This window comes from Chiloscyllium plagiosum, chromosome 4, assembly GCF_004010195.1.
Source record: "Chiloscyllium plagiosum isolate BGI_BamShark_2017 chromosome 4, ASM401019v2, whole genome shotgun sequence".
Lineage (NCBI taxonomy): Eukaryota > Metazoa > Chordata > Chondrichthyes > Orectolobiformes > Hemiscylliidae > Chiloscyllium > Chiloscyllium plagiosum.
The window spans coordinates 72,881,547-72,902,092 of record NC_057713.1 but is presented as its reverse complement, the minus strand read 5'-3'; the positions used below and the strand labels follow the sequence as shown (position 1 = coordinate 72,902,092).

The following is a 20,546-nucleotide window of genomic DNA, read 5'->3' as shown; positions in this document are numbered from 1 at the left end:
GATAAGGCAAGCAACTGGAAACTTGGGGTCTTGTTTGAAGACAGAACGGAAGTGTTCAGTGAAGCTCTCACCCAGTCTGGACTTTGTTTCCCCAATGTACAAGAGAGTCCACATTGTGAGCAGCAAATACCGTAGACTCTGTAGAGGACTGTGGACAAAGCTTGGCACAAGCTGGAAGAACAGCACCTTATTTTTAGCTTGGGAACCCTGCAGCATTTTAGACCTCCTACTGAGTTCAACAAGTTTAGGGCATGAGCCGACACTTTCCTCATGCTTTCTCCACCCCCACATACCAAACCTTAGCCTCACATGGGCTACTACCACACTTTACACGTTTTCAGTCACTAACAGTCCCAATTAGCACCTATTCATTCCCACAGATTGACTCAAACCACTCCTTTGTCTGTCCAACTGTTTTCTTCTATCTTTGGGTTCTATCTCCACCTATTGTTTACTCTTGGCACCTCTCCCCACAACCCCTGTCCCCCAACTCTTACCCCAAATTCTGTGTAAAAAGCATCCTTTTCCTAGCTGCCATCGGTTCTGGAAGACAGTCACTGGGCCTGAAACATCAACTCTGATTTCTCTCCACAGATGCTGCCAGACCTGCTGAGATTTTCCAGCAATTTCTGCTTTTGTTTCAGATTTACAGAATTCGCTCTTTGATCAGATTTTTAAAAGAGGGAGGTTTGAGGGGGAAATTCCAGACATTGGCAGAACCCGTGACAAGAGGGATAAGAGATACATTCAAGACAATTGTGAATTCTGTCATTTTCAAACAGCTTTGTCACGTTGGTGGTTCCACTGATCCTGTACTGAATTTATAGGGGAGATCAGGAAATTCCCTGTGGAAATTGCAGGCAGCATGCAAAATAAAATAAGATGCCAAGCCAGGCAAAAAATGATGGTGTCTTCAAATAATTCAGCGATTACTATTAATAATCCTTGAACATGATGAGTCAAATTTCCCACTTCTTAGGATCCTGATTTTCAGAGGGTAGAGTCATGGAATCTGATGGACTGAATTCTTGCTTAATGTCCTCTCGTTAATACCTACTCTGACTCTTTGTTGGGCCTGGTAGACTTCTAAAACTCATACTCAGAAAAGATGGCAGTTTCTTTATGATATGCAATAAGAGGTGAAAAAGGGTGGCAAACTATATTTTGTCTGATGCATGCGTTGGATAATGAATCTTTCCCATGCTGACTCAAAACTGGCAAGGTTTAGGCCTCCTGCGCACCTTCAGGGAGAAAGGGAATCAGGTGATTTGGACCTCAATGGGAGCTGGCAGTAAGGAGTTGGAGGAATGAGTTGTGAAGCAAGCAATGATAATTGGGGTTGTGTTCTGGACAGATCATTGGATTTTTATCAGGGCATGTGATTAAGACTTGGGTTGGGGTTTTGTAGGGACAAAAGTTTGGGTCTGGGCATTGGGGGAGGAGAGTGCAAGTACACAATTGGAGCTTAAGGTGAAATGTGCAGCTTCAGGTGAGTGGGATTCGGAGATGGAAAAGGAAGGTGAAAGGTGTTTGAGAATTTGGAGGGCTGGCGATTTGCACTCTGGGATATGCGGACTGAGAAAGCAGTTGGAGCTTGGATGTAGGGGATTCATATTCTGCGGGTGGATGGGTGAATTGAATTGAATTTACTGTCACATGTACCAAGGCACAGTGAAAAGCTTTGTTGTGCCAGATCACATTGTTAAGTAGCATAGATAAGTAAATAATAGGTAAACAAAAACAAAAACACAGGTACGGGCGAATGTAAAGAGTTTGTGAGTCCATTCAGTATTCTAACAACAGTAGGGTAGAAACTGTTTCAAAACTGGTGCGTGTTCAGGCTTCTGTACCTTCTCCCCGATGGTAGAGGTTGTAGAAAAACATTGCCAGGGTGGGATGGATCTTTGATAATGTGTTTCCTTGACAGCGAGCCTGGTAGATGGATTCTATAGATGGGAGGTTGGCCTTTATGATTGTCTGGTCCAAGTTCATCACTCTCTGTAACTGTCTTCGATCTTAAATGGTAAAGCTGCCACAGTAAGTAGTGATGCATCCAGACAGAACGCTCTCAGCGCACTGATAAAAGGAGATTAATACAGTTATGCCTCACCTGGGTCGCTGGGTACAGCTTTGGTCTCCTTATTGAAGGAAGGATGGAAAGATTGAGGAAACTGGGCCTGTATTCTCTACAGTTTCAAAGTATGACAGGTGGAACCTAGAAAATTCTTATGGGGTAAATATGAGAAGATGGGTACAGCAAGGACGCTTTCCCTGGCTGGAAAAACCTAGAAACAAAGTAAAGAAAGGACTATATCTTACAAGAAATCAGGTGTAATGTTTTCATCGAGTTTGATGGAGGGTTTCTTTCTACAAGGCCTAGCTGATTTTAGTGCACTATCATCCCAAACTTAACTCATTAACTATGTACCATGCCCCTGTGGTGCCCTGCTCATTTGATGTTAGCTTGATTCTTGCACTCATTGTAGGTGGAAGAATTCACCACTACTGGAAAACCATTGGATTCCTGGAACCAGCACTACCTTTGAAAGGCATTGTGAACCCTGTCAACTGGCGTGGAGTCCTGTGCATGGCTGTTGACATTTGTTCCTGATGTGGCAGGTGGGGCAAGTTGGAACACTGCCTTGTGGAAAAAGACCTGATCAACTTATTGCAAAGGAAGGGTGTCTTCTTCTCCTAGGACCAGCAGAAGCATTCCTAATACCAGACAGTGTCAGCCTGGTCTAAGTCAGGGAAGTCTCAATTGTCTGGAGAAACATCCAGTACTTGAGAAGGATAGTCAATGACCTTCTCCACTCTATCACCTTCTCTCTCTGACTTCTCATTCACTGTATTCTCTGCTGTTGCACCCACCTCTCACCATGGTTTATGCACTACCAGTCTCACTGTCACATGTCAGCATCTTCCCTCACTTGCTTCCATCTACCCAAATCCACCCCCACACTATTACCCTCCATTGCCTCTGAACCTCTTTCTCACTCACTCGGACACTTTTCCTCCACCTGCACTAGCATGAATGGCTGTGTCAGCCACTTTGATCTAATTTAGTTCCTCCCTTTTTCTGATTTCAGGAAACAGCAACACAGAACAAGCCCTGAAAGATTCAAGATAGGTGCTTGACAGTAGGCTCCTCGCACCTCACAAGGAGAGCATTCTGACCATGACTGCCCTATTTTACCAAATGACCATTGTCCAGCTTCTGAACTGATATCAGAGGCTGCCCTGGACTTACCATAATTAAACCCCTAACTGAAGACTATCTCCCTTAACTAGACTGAGTACCCCTTCCCTTCAACTTTGAGACATAGACATTCAGTAGAAGCACATGCACTGTGTTTATCATGTAAGCTGCGAGCACATGATATGTGTGTGACATTGACATAACAGTGCCATACTGCATCATGCATGATTTTCATTCCTTTTTATTGATGACTGACAACCATAACAAACTGCCTGACTTTGTCTCTGCATTAAAAGGCAAGTCAAGATGGAAGTACCATTAGCCTGTTTGCCAATGATGGGGGAGAAAGTATAAAAAGGCAAGGCAAGTCAGGGGTGCTGCAGACATCTCAAAGTGAGTGCATAAGGAGCTCTGAGATGCTGCCTGATTCAGACTGTGAGCTGGTTGTCTGTCAATGCATGTAAAGTACCCTTGAAACTACATTTCAATGCAAGGTATAGCTGCCCTTCAATGTGCAATCTTAAGTGTAGCAGAGTACTATGAATGGATCAGAGATATGCCATGATGTTGGAGGGAGGCTTGTATATGTTGTATATCAATGTACATGGACATGGAGCACATTTGGTTCCTGCCATGGAATGTGCCCTAAGATGTTGGTACCTGGTGTCCATGATGATGGATGTAAAGGAGCGAGCTAGAGTTGTCAGTTACTCACTCTGAATTTTATGTTGGGAATCTTGGCGTCTAGTTTCTATCTGACAAGCGTCAGTTCAGGGGTATGTGGATGTGTGGAAGTTAGAGTAGAATGCTGTTTATTAATGAGGTGATATTAGATAGTAATAAGCGTTGTAGGAGCCTAGTCATTAAGCATGTTCCTGACAGAAAATGATAAATCTCTCGTTACTCAGTCATCAAGGTATATAGAGAGAATATTTGAAAGTAGCATGAGGTAGACGATCAACTGTGATCTCAGTGAATTGTAGAGCAGGCTCAAAGGGCTGAATGGGCTCAGCAATGGGTTGTAGGTGCAAATGATAATGGCTAGATATTGAGACTCAGGTAAAGGGTGGTCAGGTGTTTGAAGCATGATCAGTTGGGCAAAAGTGTAGTGGCAAGAGAGACAGAGGACTAAGGCTCCTGGATAAGATTTCATGGGAGAGAGGGATTGTGGAGTCAGGGATATTGTGCTTGCTTAGATGAGAGCGAAGAGAGAACTTGACCATAATGCTGGAAAAGAAATTACTTGGAAAGTAGTGTATTTAACCAAGAGGTTGAAGTGTGAGTAAATGATGAAAGATGGTTTTTACTGATCTACCAATAGACAACAAAGAGATGGGGAAGAGTTTTGTGCCCTATTCATAAATTGTGAGTTTTAACCACTGCTGTTCATGGTTTGGGCGAAGATAGTAGCTGCACACAGTAGAGCAGCTCACACAGCCATGCTCCCTCAATGCCTCTTTCGTGACAATGAATCTCACAGTGCCCTGGCCCAATTATTAAATAAAATTTCAGTTTTCACCCAAGTATTTTCAAAACCATCTGTTGAGTGTGCCCCAAATGAAGTGCCAGATGTGGATGTTGTCTGCTATATAAGATCTGTCTGACACTCTTGCTTCAACGAGCTGAAGTGTTGAAAAGTGGAAGGTATCAATGAAATGTCGTGAACAGAACTAGGCACCTGCATCTCAAACTTTACAAAGAAAGGCAACATATCTCACATGAGTCGATATATTAGAGAAATTTGTTGCTAACGAATGCTTCAACAACAGACTCCTAGTCATGTCAGAATGTGATGAGAATGCCTACCTTATCTTTATGCTGGAAGGTTGACAAACTCACCTAGGAACTCACCTGGCTTTTGCTATTTCAGTTCATTGATGGTAAGATGCCAAGCTTGTTCAGGAGACATTCAGCTGTCTGAAAACTTTCTATTTGTACATGACATGAACAGTCTACAGTGGTCCAAACCAAGGCAGCAGGATCTTGTTGCAATGCTGACTTATGTGCTGTATAGCAACACAGTGAGATGCCACACCATCTTGATTTCAGCAAACACCAAAGCAGAGGCTAAGTGCGAGACTGTACTGTTGGTTTTCTGCAGACACTTCACAAGATCTGTACTTTTCCTTTCATCCTGGTGATGGATCCTTATTACTCTCCTCTAAAACTTGGCAATTTTTGATAATGGTTTGAGATTACTTTCACAGGTGTTCAGAAACTTTCTAAATTTTGAGGTACATGCTTAGGACTACCTTCACAATGGGGAAGGGCCTTTCAGCTGTTGCATACTAAAGGGCTAGAAGTGGTAGAAACCCTTGCTTGTCATTGAATTTATGAAATAAATATCATGTGTATTGCAATTGGATTGAGGTGATTAAGAATGCAACATATTCAGTGGAAAAACATTGCTGTTTATTGCATTTCTCGTAATGTCCAATTTGAAATGTTTTGGAATGCAGTCTTTACTAAATAAAATATATTTTTGCCAGGAAAAATGCCTTATTCCATGAGGAAAGACGTTTGAACTCTGGGAAACTTTGCAGTATTCCATGAGGTGACATGAATATTGTCTTCAAGCATTTCTATCCCAATATTTGTGACATATGTTTTAAAATGTTGTCCCATCCATAACAGGTGATAAATAGGAGGTACCAACTACAGTACTTTTTACAGATGAGCCAGATTTAAATGATCTTTTTCATTTTATTTTACACATCTGTAACTTCAAATGTACATCACATGTAGTGCGAAGGTGACTTAAATATGAGTACTTGTTTGATAAAATAAGAAAATAATCTTGAAACACACAGAATCTGCAGATGTGAATAACACAATGTTCCAAATCATGACAGTAAGTTTTAAAAATCAGAGGCCTCACTGCTTGAACAAGTTTTGTCACCAGAAACCTTTGTTTCTGAAACAGTGAAACGGACTCAACTACTGTTTGGTATAGTGAATATGAAAGTGCCTTTATTGTTTTCCTGAGGCTTCATCTTTGGGACTCCTCCCAACAGTGAACTATATGGTGAAGTACAATAACTGCTGTAATGAACTTATATCAATTTCATTGCCACCCTCCAGCATATAACAACTGCAGATAAATAGTTGCTTAACTAAGTAACAACTTGCTAAAAGTCTCTTTTAGGGAGGTTTATGTAGGAAGTAGATTGTTGACTTGTGTTCCATTTGGAATACTTTGCTTTCAATTTTGCAAACCCTCCTCTAGTTAGATTCCTCTTCCTTTTAGTTGTGTCAGTGATGTAGCTTTCGTGGTTTGTTTTGTTCTTTTCTGTTGCTCTTACTGCAATAGGAGTGAGACAGTGGAAATGGTGCCAGACCATGAATCCCATTCAGAAGCTGAACAGATTGAGCCAACTGAGGAAATAAGGTATTGATCCTAGGTAGTTGACAATAAGTACTATGTGAATTTGATTAACTGACTAGTGATACCGCATCCATTTAATAGTGGCGTGTTTTGATGATTCGCTGAAGTTTATGAAATACACTTCACTATTTAGGTGAAATCAAAAAATATTTTTTGAGTGGATGCAACAGTCTTGTGATATTATCACTAGACTGTTAATCCAGAAACTGAGCTAATATTCTGGGGACCTGGATTCAAATCTTGCCACGGATATGGTGGAATTTGAATTCAGTAGAGAATCTGGAATTAAGGAACTAATGTTGACCATAAAACTGTTGTTGATTGTTGGGAAAAACCCATCTGGTTCACGAATGTCCTTTAGGAAAGAAAATCTGTCATCTGTACCTGGTCTGACCTAGATATGACTTCAGACCGACAGAAATGTGATTGACTTTTAACTTCCCACTGATCAATTAGGGATGGGCAGTAAATGCTGGCTTAGCCAGAAGATGCCCACATTCTGTGAATAAAAAAAAAATTGCTAAATATGTATTGGAGTGTGTAACATAAAGATGATTGAGTTTTATGTTATATTTCCTGCATTTTAATTTTTTTGAATCTCCGCAGAATACCTGTACAATTGCTCACAATGTTATTTGCATGCTACTGTTATTTTACTTCTCTGTACTTTGCTGTTTTTACTTTGTCGTTCAAGCATCTTCTGCATTAGTGTTTTTCTGTTTATATCTGTGAGGTGATGAATGGTGTAAGGAGAAAAGAGCTACCAATGTTTCAAGCTACATCATCAACTGCTCTTTTTTGTCTTAGCTTCCATATGTTTACCATAGTTCTCACACTTGCCCAACCCTTACTTCTCACTTTTCATTTAATCTGGCCTTCTTCCTGTTCTTCTTCTCCCTGCTTTCGTCTTCTGTCACTTCTCAATATTTTAGATCTCTGACTTTGGTTGTTTATGCTGGCTTTTTAAACTGTTCTTGCCTCATTTCATCCTTTGCTTTCCAATACATTGTGTTCTCTCCCTCATTCCCACTTAATTCAACAGTTTATACTTACATCACCACTACACCGTTTTGATGATAAATTGCAAAACTGGCATCCATCCATTTTTAACACTCCCTTGTTCAACCTTGGTCAGTTGCAATGTCTGTACATAACTTCTGAAACTGATCTCTGCAACATCAATGATAATCAATTTGACTTCAGCCTTTTCCAGTACCTCTTCAGTTGTAACAGCATCTGTGTGCAACCTTTATTCACTATTGGCTTTGATTTCTTTTGAATCATGGAATTGTTACAATAGTGGAGGCCATTAATCTCATTGCATCTGCTCTGGCTCTCTAATCAATTTAATTTCTTTCCATTCTCCTGCCTTTTATCCATAACTCTGCACATTGCTTCTATGTAAATAATTCTCCAATGCATACATGAGTGCCTCAAATGAACCTGCCCCCACTATGTTTCCAGGTAACCGCTGGCTGTGTGAAAAGTTATTTCTCACCTTGTATTTATTTGTTTTGCAAAACGCTCTAAAACTGGTTCTCGATTCTTTTATGACCGGGAGCAGTTTCTCCCTATTCTCTCATCCAGACTGTTTGTTGCTCTTCAAGGTTGCTTTGTCCCTCTTTCTCACTGCAGTTTTTAACCTTTCAATACCAAGCTTGATCTATATGGTGCTTATAGACTTCATCAAAAGGGAGTGGCAGAGTGACTAGCACTGCTGCCTCACAGCACCAAGGACCCAGGTTCAATTCCAGCCTTGGTGACTGTCTGCATGGAGTTTGCATGTTCTTCCATGTCGACGTGGGTTTCCACCAGGTGCTCTGGTTTCCTGCCACTATCCAGGGATGTGCAGGTTCGTCATGGTAAATATCAAGTTATGGGGATAGGGTGGGTCTGGGTGGAATACTGTTTGGAAGGTCAGTGCAGACTAGATGGGCTGAATGGTCTATACATCCAGTGTAGGATTCTATGATTCTATGAAAAGTCTTTGGAATTTCTAAAGTGACAGTCTGACCCAATTCACAGACTGCTATTCCTACATTTACTGCCCCTCTACCTTTCACAAATCTTTTAATGTTCCACTCTCTGCTGGGCTGTTGCCCATTTTTTTGCCACTTCTGGAAAGTTTGTCCTCTATCTAGTCTGCTTTCTACTAATGTCCTCTTAGTGATGCAAGACTTCTACCTTCACACTTGTATCTTTGCCTCTCGCAGCAGCAATTAAGTTCCCACTCTAACCCCAAATTTTCATAGGTTTAACTAACATACAGTCAATTGGTATTTACTTTAAAACTTTAAGATTTTATGAAAAGTATAGAATTCCAAGACAGTTAGGCATTAATGTTGCAAAATATTCAGCAATACAATTCATTTATACAAATATTCAATGTGTTCAACATCCCAAGATGTGGTTGTAAAAAGAATGATGAGCTGGGAAAAGAAAGATTAAGAAAGGTGACCATAAGCATGTTTGGAGAACTGGGTGATGTTGAGAATGTATTATTGTAGAGATGTAGGCAGGAGGGAAATAAGAGTTTGATATTGCAGATTTGAAACACTGAGTCCATGGCATAATAATGAAGACTGGAATCTTGAGACATTAGGAAATAAAAACAATTCAGTTCAGTTGAGGACTGAGTATAAAGTATCCATGATATAATGTAGGACAAGATACAAGCAGTGTTTTGGATGAAGTGCTGCTGAAAACAGCAAAGGCATTTTTGTAGAAATGCTTATTAATAAATTTCAAGATTCTCAATGCTGCTAAATGTCCATGAAAATAGAATAGTGTGAAACTATGGATACTATAACACTTCCATACGTCGAATTTTCTTTCAAAATAAGCCCAAGTGGATAAGCTACAGTTGATTTGAAATGAAGAATGTACACTAGCTGATTTTAAACCATGTGTTTATATGTATGAAAGCTACCATTGACAGGTCTAGGCTACTAGTTGTAAACTAGTAGCCAAGTTAATAGAGTCGCTGCAGAGGACAGCCATTAGCCATCAACCCTATGTGGGACTTGCTTCTACGAGTGTGAAAATTTAGGAACTTGAGTTGTGTGTTATAAATATAAAACTCATGCATAAAATTTTGTTTGTTGGCCAAAATGATGTTCAGATGAAATACATTTAATAAGTTACTTTACACATATTTGTCTTTTTTAAATAAAAGTGATTTTAAAAAATAACCATGATGGCATTACTATGTTCATACTTCTTTAAACAAAGCATGGAGCTGACATTTGAGGGTTGGTTACACAAATGTATGTCTAGAAAGCATACAATAACAAAATTGTCCTATCAAGGGTTACCTTACATCATAAAATACTTCAGATTGTAGAGAGCAGGTAATTTGAAAGGCTTTATTATTTTCTAATTATCTGCCAGACCACGAGTCTGGATGCATGCTGGCAGCCATTCCTCTACAGGGTGAACTGTGCCAGGAGTCTACCATGTGTTGTGTCATGGTGGCAATGGTCAGGTTTGCCCTTCTACAGCCGTTTCTCACCAGTTCGTGGTCTAGTAATATTTTTTCAGTTACTGCATTGGATTCAATTTCAGTCTGTGGCTAATTTCAGTAATAAGTGGTTGCATAAATAGAATTGGCCCCTTTTTTTTGTATTTTGAGCCTTATGTGCTGTTGATACACTTAAAAAATGTCAAATTCTGAAGCAACGTTGCTGGACCCGAAACATTAACTCTGATTTCTCTCCACAGGTGCTGCCAGACCTGCTGAGATTTTCCAGCAATTTGTTTTCTCTGATTTCCAGCATCTGCACTACTTCGGTTTTATTATGTCAAATTGGCAGTTGGTACTCATCTCAATATCTACTCATTCTTTCATCAGGAAGTGGGCTATAAGTAATAGTCATTTCTGGCTACTGCTAGATTCTAGAGCTTGAATGACTTAGGGTGGAGAACTACAGTGGGAAGTGGGATGGGACTGTGATTATTTCTCTCTACAGAGGTGATCACTAACTCAGCTGCAACTGTGTCCAACTGATTGCTCTGCTCAGGGCATTCCTGTGACCTAGAGGCAACCTTATTGAAATGTATAAGGTTTTTGGGAACTTGACAGGATAAATGCAGGAAGATTGTTTCCCCATGTGAATTTAAAAATAAGGAATCATGTATTGAGAGAGAGATGAGGAATTCCTTCTCTCAAAGGGTTGTGAATCTGTGGAATTCTTTACTGCAGAGGGCTGTTGATGTTGAGCCATAGACGGCTACAGCCGTCAGATGGAAACAGGCCCTTTGGCCCAACTTGCCCATGCTGCCCAGTTTTCACAATTAAACCAGTCCCATTCGCCTGCATTTGGTCCATGTCCCTCCATACCTGTCCACATAGCTGCCTGATTGTTTCTTAAATTACATTTAATTATATATAAGGCTAGATTTTTAATCTAGAAGAGAATCAAAGGTTATGAGGAAAATGTAGGAAAGTGGAGTTGAGGAGGATTATCAAATCAACATGATCTCAGAGAATGGTGGAGCAGAACCAATGTTGGAAAGTGTGGTGCTGGAAAAGCACATCTGGTCAGGCAGCATCTGGGGAGCAGGAGAGTCGATGTTTTGAGCATGAGCTCTTCATCAGGAATGGGGGCAGTATGGGGGGTGGTGGCCAGGGGACCTGAGAAATAAATGGGAGGAGGGTGGGTCTGGGGGTAAGTGGCTGGGAATGCAATAGGTAGTTGAAGGTGGGGGTGATGGTGATAGGTCGGAGACGAGGGTGGAGCAGATAGGTGGGAAGGGAGATGGACAGATAGGACAGTTCAAGACAATGGTGCAGATCGAACCCTCAAACTCAACACCACCCTCTTGAACTGTCCTACCTGTCCATCTTCCTTCCCACCTATCTGCTCCATCCTCCTCTCTGACCTATCACCATCACCCCCTACCTTCATTTACCAATCACATTCCCAGCTACCTCCCCTCGCCCCACTCTCCTCCCATTTATCTCTCTGCCCCCTTGCCCTTTTCTCCNNNGAAGAGCTCATGCTCGAAACATTGACTCTCCTACTCCTCAGATCAGCTGTTCTTTTCCACCATCACACTTTTCAACTCTGATCTCCAGCATCTGCAGCCCTCACTTTTTCTGAGCAAATACATTGGGCTGAATACCCTACTTCTTCTCCAGTTTTTGGTAAAGTTCCTTAAACACTTATTTAATCCCTTGTTAACATATGCAAGCTTGCTGGCAAGCTCTTTGTGAAGCAATGAATTGGGTGTAAAACATAGAAACAGAAAATACGGGCTGGAATAGGCCATTTGGTCCTTTGAACCTACTCCATCTTACAATATAATCATAGGTGATCATCAAACTCAGTGCCCTGTTTACCTTTATCCCCACACTCTCCGTCCCTTATAACCTAAAGAACTATATCTAAATCCTTCTTGAAAACTTTCAGTGTTTTGGTCACAATCACTTTCTGTGATCTGGGCTGGCTGCTGATAGACAACAACAAAGGCAGTGGTGAGCTCACAGCAGTAAAAGAATGAATATTGTGCTCCAGCTACACCCCCATGTCAACATGCTGCAAATCCTCTTGAGGGTGTGTGCCAAGTTCATGCTCCATAAGCTACTGCCACTCCTCCAGACAGTTCTCCCAGGAATACACAGGAAGACAGTCACCAGACTCTTGTGTCCCTTTGGACATTGCATTCCATGTATTATTGGAGCACACTGGTTTTGTAGAAACTGCAGTCAGTGTTTCCTCTGCAAAACTCTGACTTTGGATGTTAGCGGTTATGACATTAGCCATTAGGCACAATATCAAGATTAGGAATGGAAATAACCACTACTTCCATGTTTGCAAAAGCAACTCCTTTTTTGAGGTATTTGAGAAATTAGCTGAGTTTCATCATCCAACAAACAGGTAAGGCAGATGAACTCAGGGCAGAGTTGGGAACATGGGACTAGGGTATCATAGCAATTACAGAGGCATGGCTCAGGTCTGGACAGAACTGGCAGCTTTATGTTCCAGGATATAAATGCAATAAGAAGGATAGAAAGAGAGGCAAAAGAGGAGGGGGAGTAGTGTTTTTGATTTGGGATAACATTACAACTCTACTTAGGGTGGATATTCCAGGGAGTACATCTAAGGAAATCATTTGAGTAGAACTGAGAAATAGAAAAAGGATGATCACCTTATTGAGATTGTACTGTCCAACCCCCCGCCCCCACTACCCCCCACCCCAACCCAATAATCAGTAAAAAAATTGAGAAGCAAATTTGTAAGGGAATCTCAGTTGTCTGTAAGAATAAAAGGGTAGTTATGGTCAGGGATTTTCACTTTCCAAACATTAGCTGGGACTGCCATCATATTAAAGGCTTGGATGGAGAAGAATTTGTTAAGTGTGTACAAGAAAATTTTCTATTCAGTATGTAGTTGTACTGAGTAGGAAAGGAGCAAATCATGACCTCAGGTTGGGAAATAAAGCAGGCAGGGTGACTGAGGTGTCAGCGGGGGAGCACTTTGGAGCCAGTGATCATAAGCCTATTAGTTTTAAAACAGCATTGGAAAAGGATAGACCAGATCCAAAAATTAAAGTACTAAATTGGAAGAAGGCCAATTTTGACAGTATTAGGCAAGAACTTTCAAAAGTTGTTTGGGGACGGATATTCACTGGTAAAGGGATAGCTTGCTAAAGGGAAACCTTCAAAAATGAGATAATGAGAGTCCAGAGACAGTATATTCCTGTTAGGGTGAAAGGAAAGGCAATAGGTGTAGGGAATTCTGGATAATTAGATAAATTGAGGTTTTGGTCAAGAAAAAGAAGGATACATATGTCAGATTTCGACAGCAGCGATTAAGTATATCCCTGGGAAAGTATAAAGGCAGTAGAAGTGTGCTTATGGGGGAAATCAGGAGGGCACAAAAGGGACATCATAAACTTTGGCTAATAAGGTTAAGGAAAATCCAAAAGAATTCTACAAATAGATAACGGGCAAAGAGTGAGTAGGGAGAGAAAGGCCCCTTAACAGTCAGAAAGGCCGTCTATGTGGAACTGCAGGAGATGGGGGAGATACTAAACAAGTATTTTGCATCAGTGTTTACTGTGGAGAAGGATATGGAAACAACAGAACTTGGAGAAATAAATAGCAACATCTTGAAAAATGTCCATATTACATGGGAGGTGGTGTTAGACATCTAAAAACGCATAAAGGTCAAGTGAATCCTAGAACTCTGTAGGAAGCTAAGGAAGTGATTGCTGGGCCCCTTGCTGAGAATATTTGCATCATCAGTAACCACAGGTGAGGTGCCAGAAGGCTGGAGGTTGGTTAACATAGCGCCACTATTCAAATATGATGGTAAGGAAAAGCCAGGGAACTATAGACCGGTGAGCCTAACATCAGTAGTGGGGAAGTTATTGGAGGGGATCCTGAGGGACAGGATTGCATGTATTTGGAAAAGCAGGGACTGATTAGAGATAGTCAACATGGCGTTGTGCATGGGAAATCATATCTGACTAACTTTATTGAGATTTTTGAAGAAGCAACAAAGAGGATTGATGAAGACAGAGCAGTGGATGTGATCTAAATGTACTTCACTGAGGGATTCGACAAGGTTCTGTGTAGATTCTAGATTAGAGTGGTGCTGGAAAAGAACAGCAGTTCAGGCTGCATCCAAGGAGCAGGAAAATCGACATTTTGGGCAAAAGCTCTTCACCAAAATCTGTGTAGTAGACTGGTTAGCAAGGTTAAAACTAGCCATTTGGATACAGAACTGGCTCAAAGGTAGGAGACAAAGGGTGGTAGTTGAGGGTTGCTTTTCAGGCTGGAGGCCAGTGGTGAGCCACAAGGGTCAGTGCTGAGTCCACTGCTTGTTATCATTTATATAAATGATTTATATAAGTGATCATAGGAGGTATAGTTAGTTAAGTTTGCAGATGACACCAAAACTGGTGGTGTAGCGGGTAATGAAGAAGGTTACCTCAGAGTTCAGATGGATCAATTGGCCGAGGAGTGACAGATGTAATTTAATTTAGATAAATGTGAGGAGCTGAATTTTAGAAAGGCAAATCAGGCAGGACTTATGCACTTAATGGTAAGGTCCTGGGGAGTGTTGCTGAACAAAGAGACCTTGGAGTACAGATTCATAGTTCCTTGAAGTACAGTCGCAGGTAGACAGGATATTGAAGAAGGCATTTAGTGCGCTTGCCACTTTTAGAGTACTGTGTTCAATTCTGGTTTCCTGCTATAGGAAGGATGTTATGAAACTTGAAAGAGTTCAGAAAAGATTTACAGGATGTTGCCAGTGTTGAAGGATTTGAACTATAGGGAGAGGCTGAATAGGCTGGGGCTATTTTCTCCAGAGCATTGGAGGCTGAATGGTGACATTATAGAGGTTTATAAAATCATGAGAGGCATGGATAGGATAAATAGGCAAAGTGGTTTCCCTGGGGTGGGTGAGTCCAGAAGTAGAGGGCATAGGTTTAGGGTGAGAGGGGAAAGATTTAAAAGGGCCCTAAGGAGCAACATTTTCACTCCGAGGATGGTGTGTGTATGGAATGAGCTGCCAGAGGACGTGGTGGTGGTTGGTACAATTGCAACATTTAACAGGCATCTGAATGGGTATATGAAAAGGAACAGTTTAGAGGGATATGAGCCAAATGCTGGCAAATGGAACTAGATTAAGGTAGGATATCTGGTGGGCATGGACAAGTTTATACAGCTGTCTGATTCTAATTGGCTCCAAACTCTGCAAAGAAACCCCTTTGACAAGCTGGTGCTGAACTTGTCCATTCTTTTTTTCATTGAAGGCAAGTTTACTGGCAGGATTCCCAGTATACCAAAATATTTAATTGTATATATCCAACAATCATCCTCTGCAAGTTGCTCTTTCAAAGCTCTCATCTAAGTCCTCTGCAATAGAACTCTTAACCACTGGTTAGTTCACAGCTGCACTATCTTTGGCCTCATTACATGCAGATTCTTACCTCTGTGCTACCTTCTAAATTGCTTGCAGTGCCAGTGTCTAGACTGGTAGCAGCAAGAGTGAAATTTCCATCATCACTGTTCTTCTCATTGTTTAAGTCTGAAAAGAAAAATGCTCAAGGATAAATATGTGATGCAGGATCAGTATGTGTACATACACCATCTGCAGCATACATATCAGATGAGACGAGTGGGAGGTGAGAAGGAGGGTTGAAAATGAGACTATTCTAATTTTCTATGGTTTCTGACTATGACCTTAATGATAACTTTCTTAATAATGACAAGCATTGTTTACTCTAAGAGGTGCATGCAAGGTCACCTCCGTCCCCCTCTAGTTAGTATATGCAGTATCTAACCATCAGATTGGGAAGGAATCTGATCTGGGAAACATTGAAGAATGATACTCTTTGAGAGATACTGGCTCCAGATTTGTAGATTTTCAGGAGGCCCAGGATCCCTGCATGTCAGAAAGCAATAGTTGAAGATATAATAGAAGTTCATGGCTGGAGTCAAAGACGGAGTGATGTAGCGATTGTAGAATGTTGAAATTAGCACAGCTTTCATGATATCTTAGCTGAAACACACATGTTTCTTATTCCTCATCAAAAGTTAGTAAAATCCAATGTAAGTGAAAGAACAAGTTGGAAATCACCTTTAATGCAATTGAAAGCATGCTGTCAGGACTTTCAAGCTCAAGCTTTTTGTGTAGGGAGGGCAGCAGCTATTCAATTTCATTCTTGTTTCATTCATTAATGACCTCCTATTGTCCTCTTTTCTTTTTGACCCATTTGATCAACCATTTTCTAACTGCTTGAGCCAGAATTCTAGTTGAAGAACACAATTAATTAGGCACATAATTGAGAACTCCTTGAGAGCTTTCCTGATCACTTCAGAAAACAACTCAGAATTCTGCTCACTCAAGGCATTTACTTAGCAGATTTCCATGGCACTATTTGAAGAGGGCTCAGTATACGAGGCAATTTTGCCCTTCAGTTAATGAAGTAGATTATTTGGTCATTATCGTATTTACATTTAGTGGAATTTGCTATGTTTCTTACATTACAATAGTGACTACAATTCAAAGGTACTTCATTAACTTTAAGATATTTTGAGATATCCAATGGTCATGAAAATTGTTTTCTAAATGCAAATTCAAATAAATATGGGAGAAAGTACAGTTATATTCTATTTGAGATTCAAATTGATGTGCCTAAATTCCCTTGCCACTATATTTCTCTTAATATTTGTACCAAAATATTTGCTGTTAGCTTCTAACCTTTTCATGCTTTTTTTTTAATCTTGCTATCTTGGATAATCAGCTTTTTATTAATGCTATCAATCAGAAATTCCACTTGGTCCTAATTAGCAGGGGCTATAGTGTAAATTAATCTCAAGAACAATGTGAAGATACTGAATCAAATTTAGTAATGTTCAAACATTAAAAATAGTAAAAAAAAAGGATGCATCTGTTATAAGATAGTTTCGTTGGTAATCATTTCATTGTGTCACATGTTTTACTCTGGCATCTGGCTCATACCTCTGAAAATTATTTCCTTTGCTTAATTTTTACAAATATAGTTCTTACCAGGTTAGCAGACCAGTCTGGAGCAGCTCGAGAATGATTTTGACAAACACATCTATTGGAACCTGCCGAGAGTGACATGAGCAAACAGCTCCATTTTAATATAACAACTCCATTGACTTTCTGCCTTTGAATGCAAAAAATAAGTTGCAAGGCTCTGGAAAGGGTACAGGGGAATGAGACTAATTGGAGAGAGTTTTGTTTTAAAAGAGAGCAGGAACGCACCTGATTTAGACTGGCTGGTAATAGCTGGGCTTATTATTTCAATCTTCTTTACCAGGAGACAAAGATATGATTTGCTCCCACACAGCATTTTCATTTGCTGGTGTGGAGTTTTGGAAACTCACTGAAAGTACACTATGTTTGAGAGGTCAGATTTTAAAAGAAACTGAAAAGCCTACTGAGGAGACAGGCACATTCTGAAGATTGAGTATAAAATGTTTTTGATTGCTTCAAATCCTACTATGAAGTGTTGTATTATAATGCAGGTCTGTTTTCATTGCAGTGTGTTTCACTGTACTCAAGAATGCTTTTGGGAAAATGCTGAAGATTATATTGTAACAAATAATTTATTGTTCCCTGATATCGTCTGTCTATTTTCTTTTTCGAAGATAAGTTTTCTGAATAATAACTGTGTATAATACCTTGTTTTCTGAGTCTAAATGACATAATAGTGCTTTGTGCAATCGAATGCGGGTTTGAACCTGTTAGTCTCGAGCTGTATTTACTGAAAGCTGATTGATCAACTTGGCTTAACATTTTCTTTCAAGACAGCTTCATTCCATCGCAGTGGTGTGCTCTGAAAAATTACTTTGCGTCAAGTGATATTAGTAGGTGGATCGAATAAATCAAGATTTTGTTTAACTTAATGAGTACTTTCTTTCAGTTTTACAAAGGCATCCAGAACTCAAGTCTCAATGGTTACAATTACTTTGTTTTAGGTGACATGTCTTAATACCATAGTGGTTTAAGTTTCTTTTTCAAGATTGTGCATAGCCATTCGCCTGTTAAATAAATCTGACTTTGGATAAGGCTAGAGGTTCACAATCGTGTCATGAACACTTGCTTTTGAGAGGTTAAAGTTCAACTGAGTGGCTTTTTGACTGACATTACAGGAATCGTGAGGCACCTGATAGACAGGAATATCAAAGATCCAGACCATCAGAGCAACGACCTGTACTCGAGCGGATGAACTCCCGCTCCAGATCCTCAGAACGTGCCGAAACAAACGTCATGCGATCGATGCCATCATTAACATCGGGAAGATCTGCCCCTCCCTCACCTGCACTAACGAGGTGAAAGAGATACGTCAAACTGCCAGAGTAATCACCTGTACCCACCCGTCCCCGTCCCCACCCCAGTGCCAACTCACCCTTTATTTTTCCTGTAGTTGAGTAGTGCCTCCCTTCATCACAGAGTAGCCACTAGAAGCCCTCAGTACTAACTTTTTTTTGTAGACATAAACACAGCATTTGTATCCATACATGGATATAATGGTGTGGGCATCATACATTTGTTTATCAACATTCTTTAGCAGCATATGTTATGTGAATCACACTGTGTTGAGGAGCCTGGAAAATCTGCTAATTTAAGCATGTTGTGGTTATCCTGGTTTTCTCTTCCAGCTCAAAGATCACTAAAAGGAATTGGATGCAGTTCTTAACCTGCTTGTTACCTCATCTCAGCAAATTTTGGTACCAATGCAATTCAATATATTGGTCATCTTATTAATTGCAACTTGCTGTCACAATGCAAAATGTGTAAAAAACAGTCTTGAGGCTAGCAGTGGATTCCTAGTTCTTTCCAGGATGTAGGAGAGTCCCTATTATTGGCAGACAATGTCAATATTGACAGCTAGCATTTTATGTGGAGTCATTACAATGGGAATTAATTTGAAATTTTTGAGGTAGTATCCAGCTTTCTGTCTTCACAAGCTTATTTAGTTAATCAACATAGCCAGTCACTTGTGCAAACCACAATAGATAGATTTAGAATGTTCCTTTTGGTTAATCATTCAAAAATAATGACCCTTCATGAACCATTTCTGCTATTCTTTTAACATTCTTTACATAATTTTTCCCTTCCTTTTTTTTAAATACTCATTTCTGCCTGCTTGCAATGGTTTTATTGTCCTTGGACACAAAAGATACTACTTTAAGTGTCACCATGCTTTGATTATTGATGAGGTACACAGATAGAAGGTTTTAATCAACTGAGATGTTTCATAAACTAAACTCATATTAAAGATACATTCACAAATACCTTCTGTATTACATCAGAAGGCACTAGTTCTGTGACCAATTGTTATATTGTATTGGAAAATATCTTTGACTCTCTGAGTACTGAATGCCTTTATGATTCCAAAACTTTGGCAAAGATTTCTCTCTTTCAACTTTCAGTTATGAAGTACAATTGTGGAGAGAAATTGCAGAGCTATGAAATGTCTGCTCTTGTACTATATGCTATTAAGTTTTGCTCTGTATCATTTATATTTAAACTTTCTTTTGGTACTGGTAAGGGATCTCCTGCCTGTTAACCAATTGATTTGAAGTAGATTACAGGAATGTGTCTTACTTAAAGGGATTTTTTTTCATATGCTGCAATGTTTTTCAGTTTGCTCTGACATTCAGTTTTGAGGTACCATGATCATTTAAAACATTATTCACACATTTGCTTGAAATCGTTTTACTCTGATGCATAACTGATAGTTGTAGTTTGATCCTGTCATGAAGTCTTAATTATAGGGTAAATAAGTATATTTTCCAAGTGCTTCCCACTTATGTTTGAAAGTAGCATACATTTTTTGACAAAAATAATTAACACTGTTTAAAAAAAATTGTACAGGTCACATCTTCGTGGTGGATCAGTCCAGACAAGCCCAACCAGCACACCAATGGCAGGACGTAGAGGCCGGCAGCTCCCACAGCTTCCTTCAAAGGGATCCCTGGAAAGAAGTGAGTAAGAACTACCATAATATTGCTGTATAATCCTATCAAATGGCTGATGATGAGTTGACTGTTTTTAGAGCTTGGAAATGTTGAAAAGCTGCAAAACAAGGAGCTCATTGTTAGTAGCTTCAAGTTTTATTTGATAATTAGGTGACTGACAAATCTTTACAAACTAAAATGAACTGAACAAGTTTGTACACTCAGTGGAATTGCTGATACACAACCTAATTATGTAAAATATCCAATACGGACAATATATTATGTGCAGAATTTTAAAATTGTAAGCAAAAACATATGCTAGAGTCATAGAGATGTACAGCATGGAAACAGACCCTTCGGTCCAACCCATCCATGCCGACCAGATATCCCAACCCAATCTAGTCCCACCTGCCAGCACCCGGCCCATATCCCTCCAAACCCTTCCTATTCATATACCCATCCAGGTGCCTTTTAAATGTTGCAATTGTACTAGCCTCCACCACTTCCTCTGG

The 20,546-nt window shown here is 40.1% G+C and overlaps 1 protein-coding gene across 13 annotated transcripts in view; it reads left to right on the top strand.

The window, feature by feature from the left end:
- The window catches only part of rims2a (regulating synaptic membrane exocytosis 2a), a 973,874-nt gene that overhangs the window by 615,480 nt on the left and 337,848 nt on the right, over positions 1 to 20,546 (top strand). For 6 of the 13 annotated variants that reach the window (XM_043688434.1, XM_043688422.1, XM_043688423.1 and 3 more), the window contains 3 exons: positions 6,510 to 6,587; positions 18,223 to 18,402; positions 19,952 to 20,061. In XM_043688434.1, the coding sequence (XP_043544369.1) occupies positions 6,510 to 6,587; positions 18,223 to 18,402; positions 19,952 to 20,061 (368 nt within the window). Of the gene's footprint in view, positions 1 to 1,515; positions 1,527 to 6,509; positions 6,588 to 18,222; positions 18,403 to 19,951; positions 20,062 to 20,546 lie in introns of all 13 variants that reach the window. The other 7 variants (XM_043688425.1, XM_043688424.1, XM_043688426.1 and 4 more) reach the window with 3 other exon arrangements.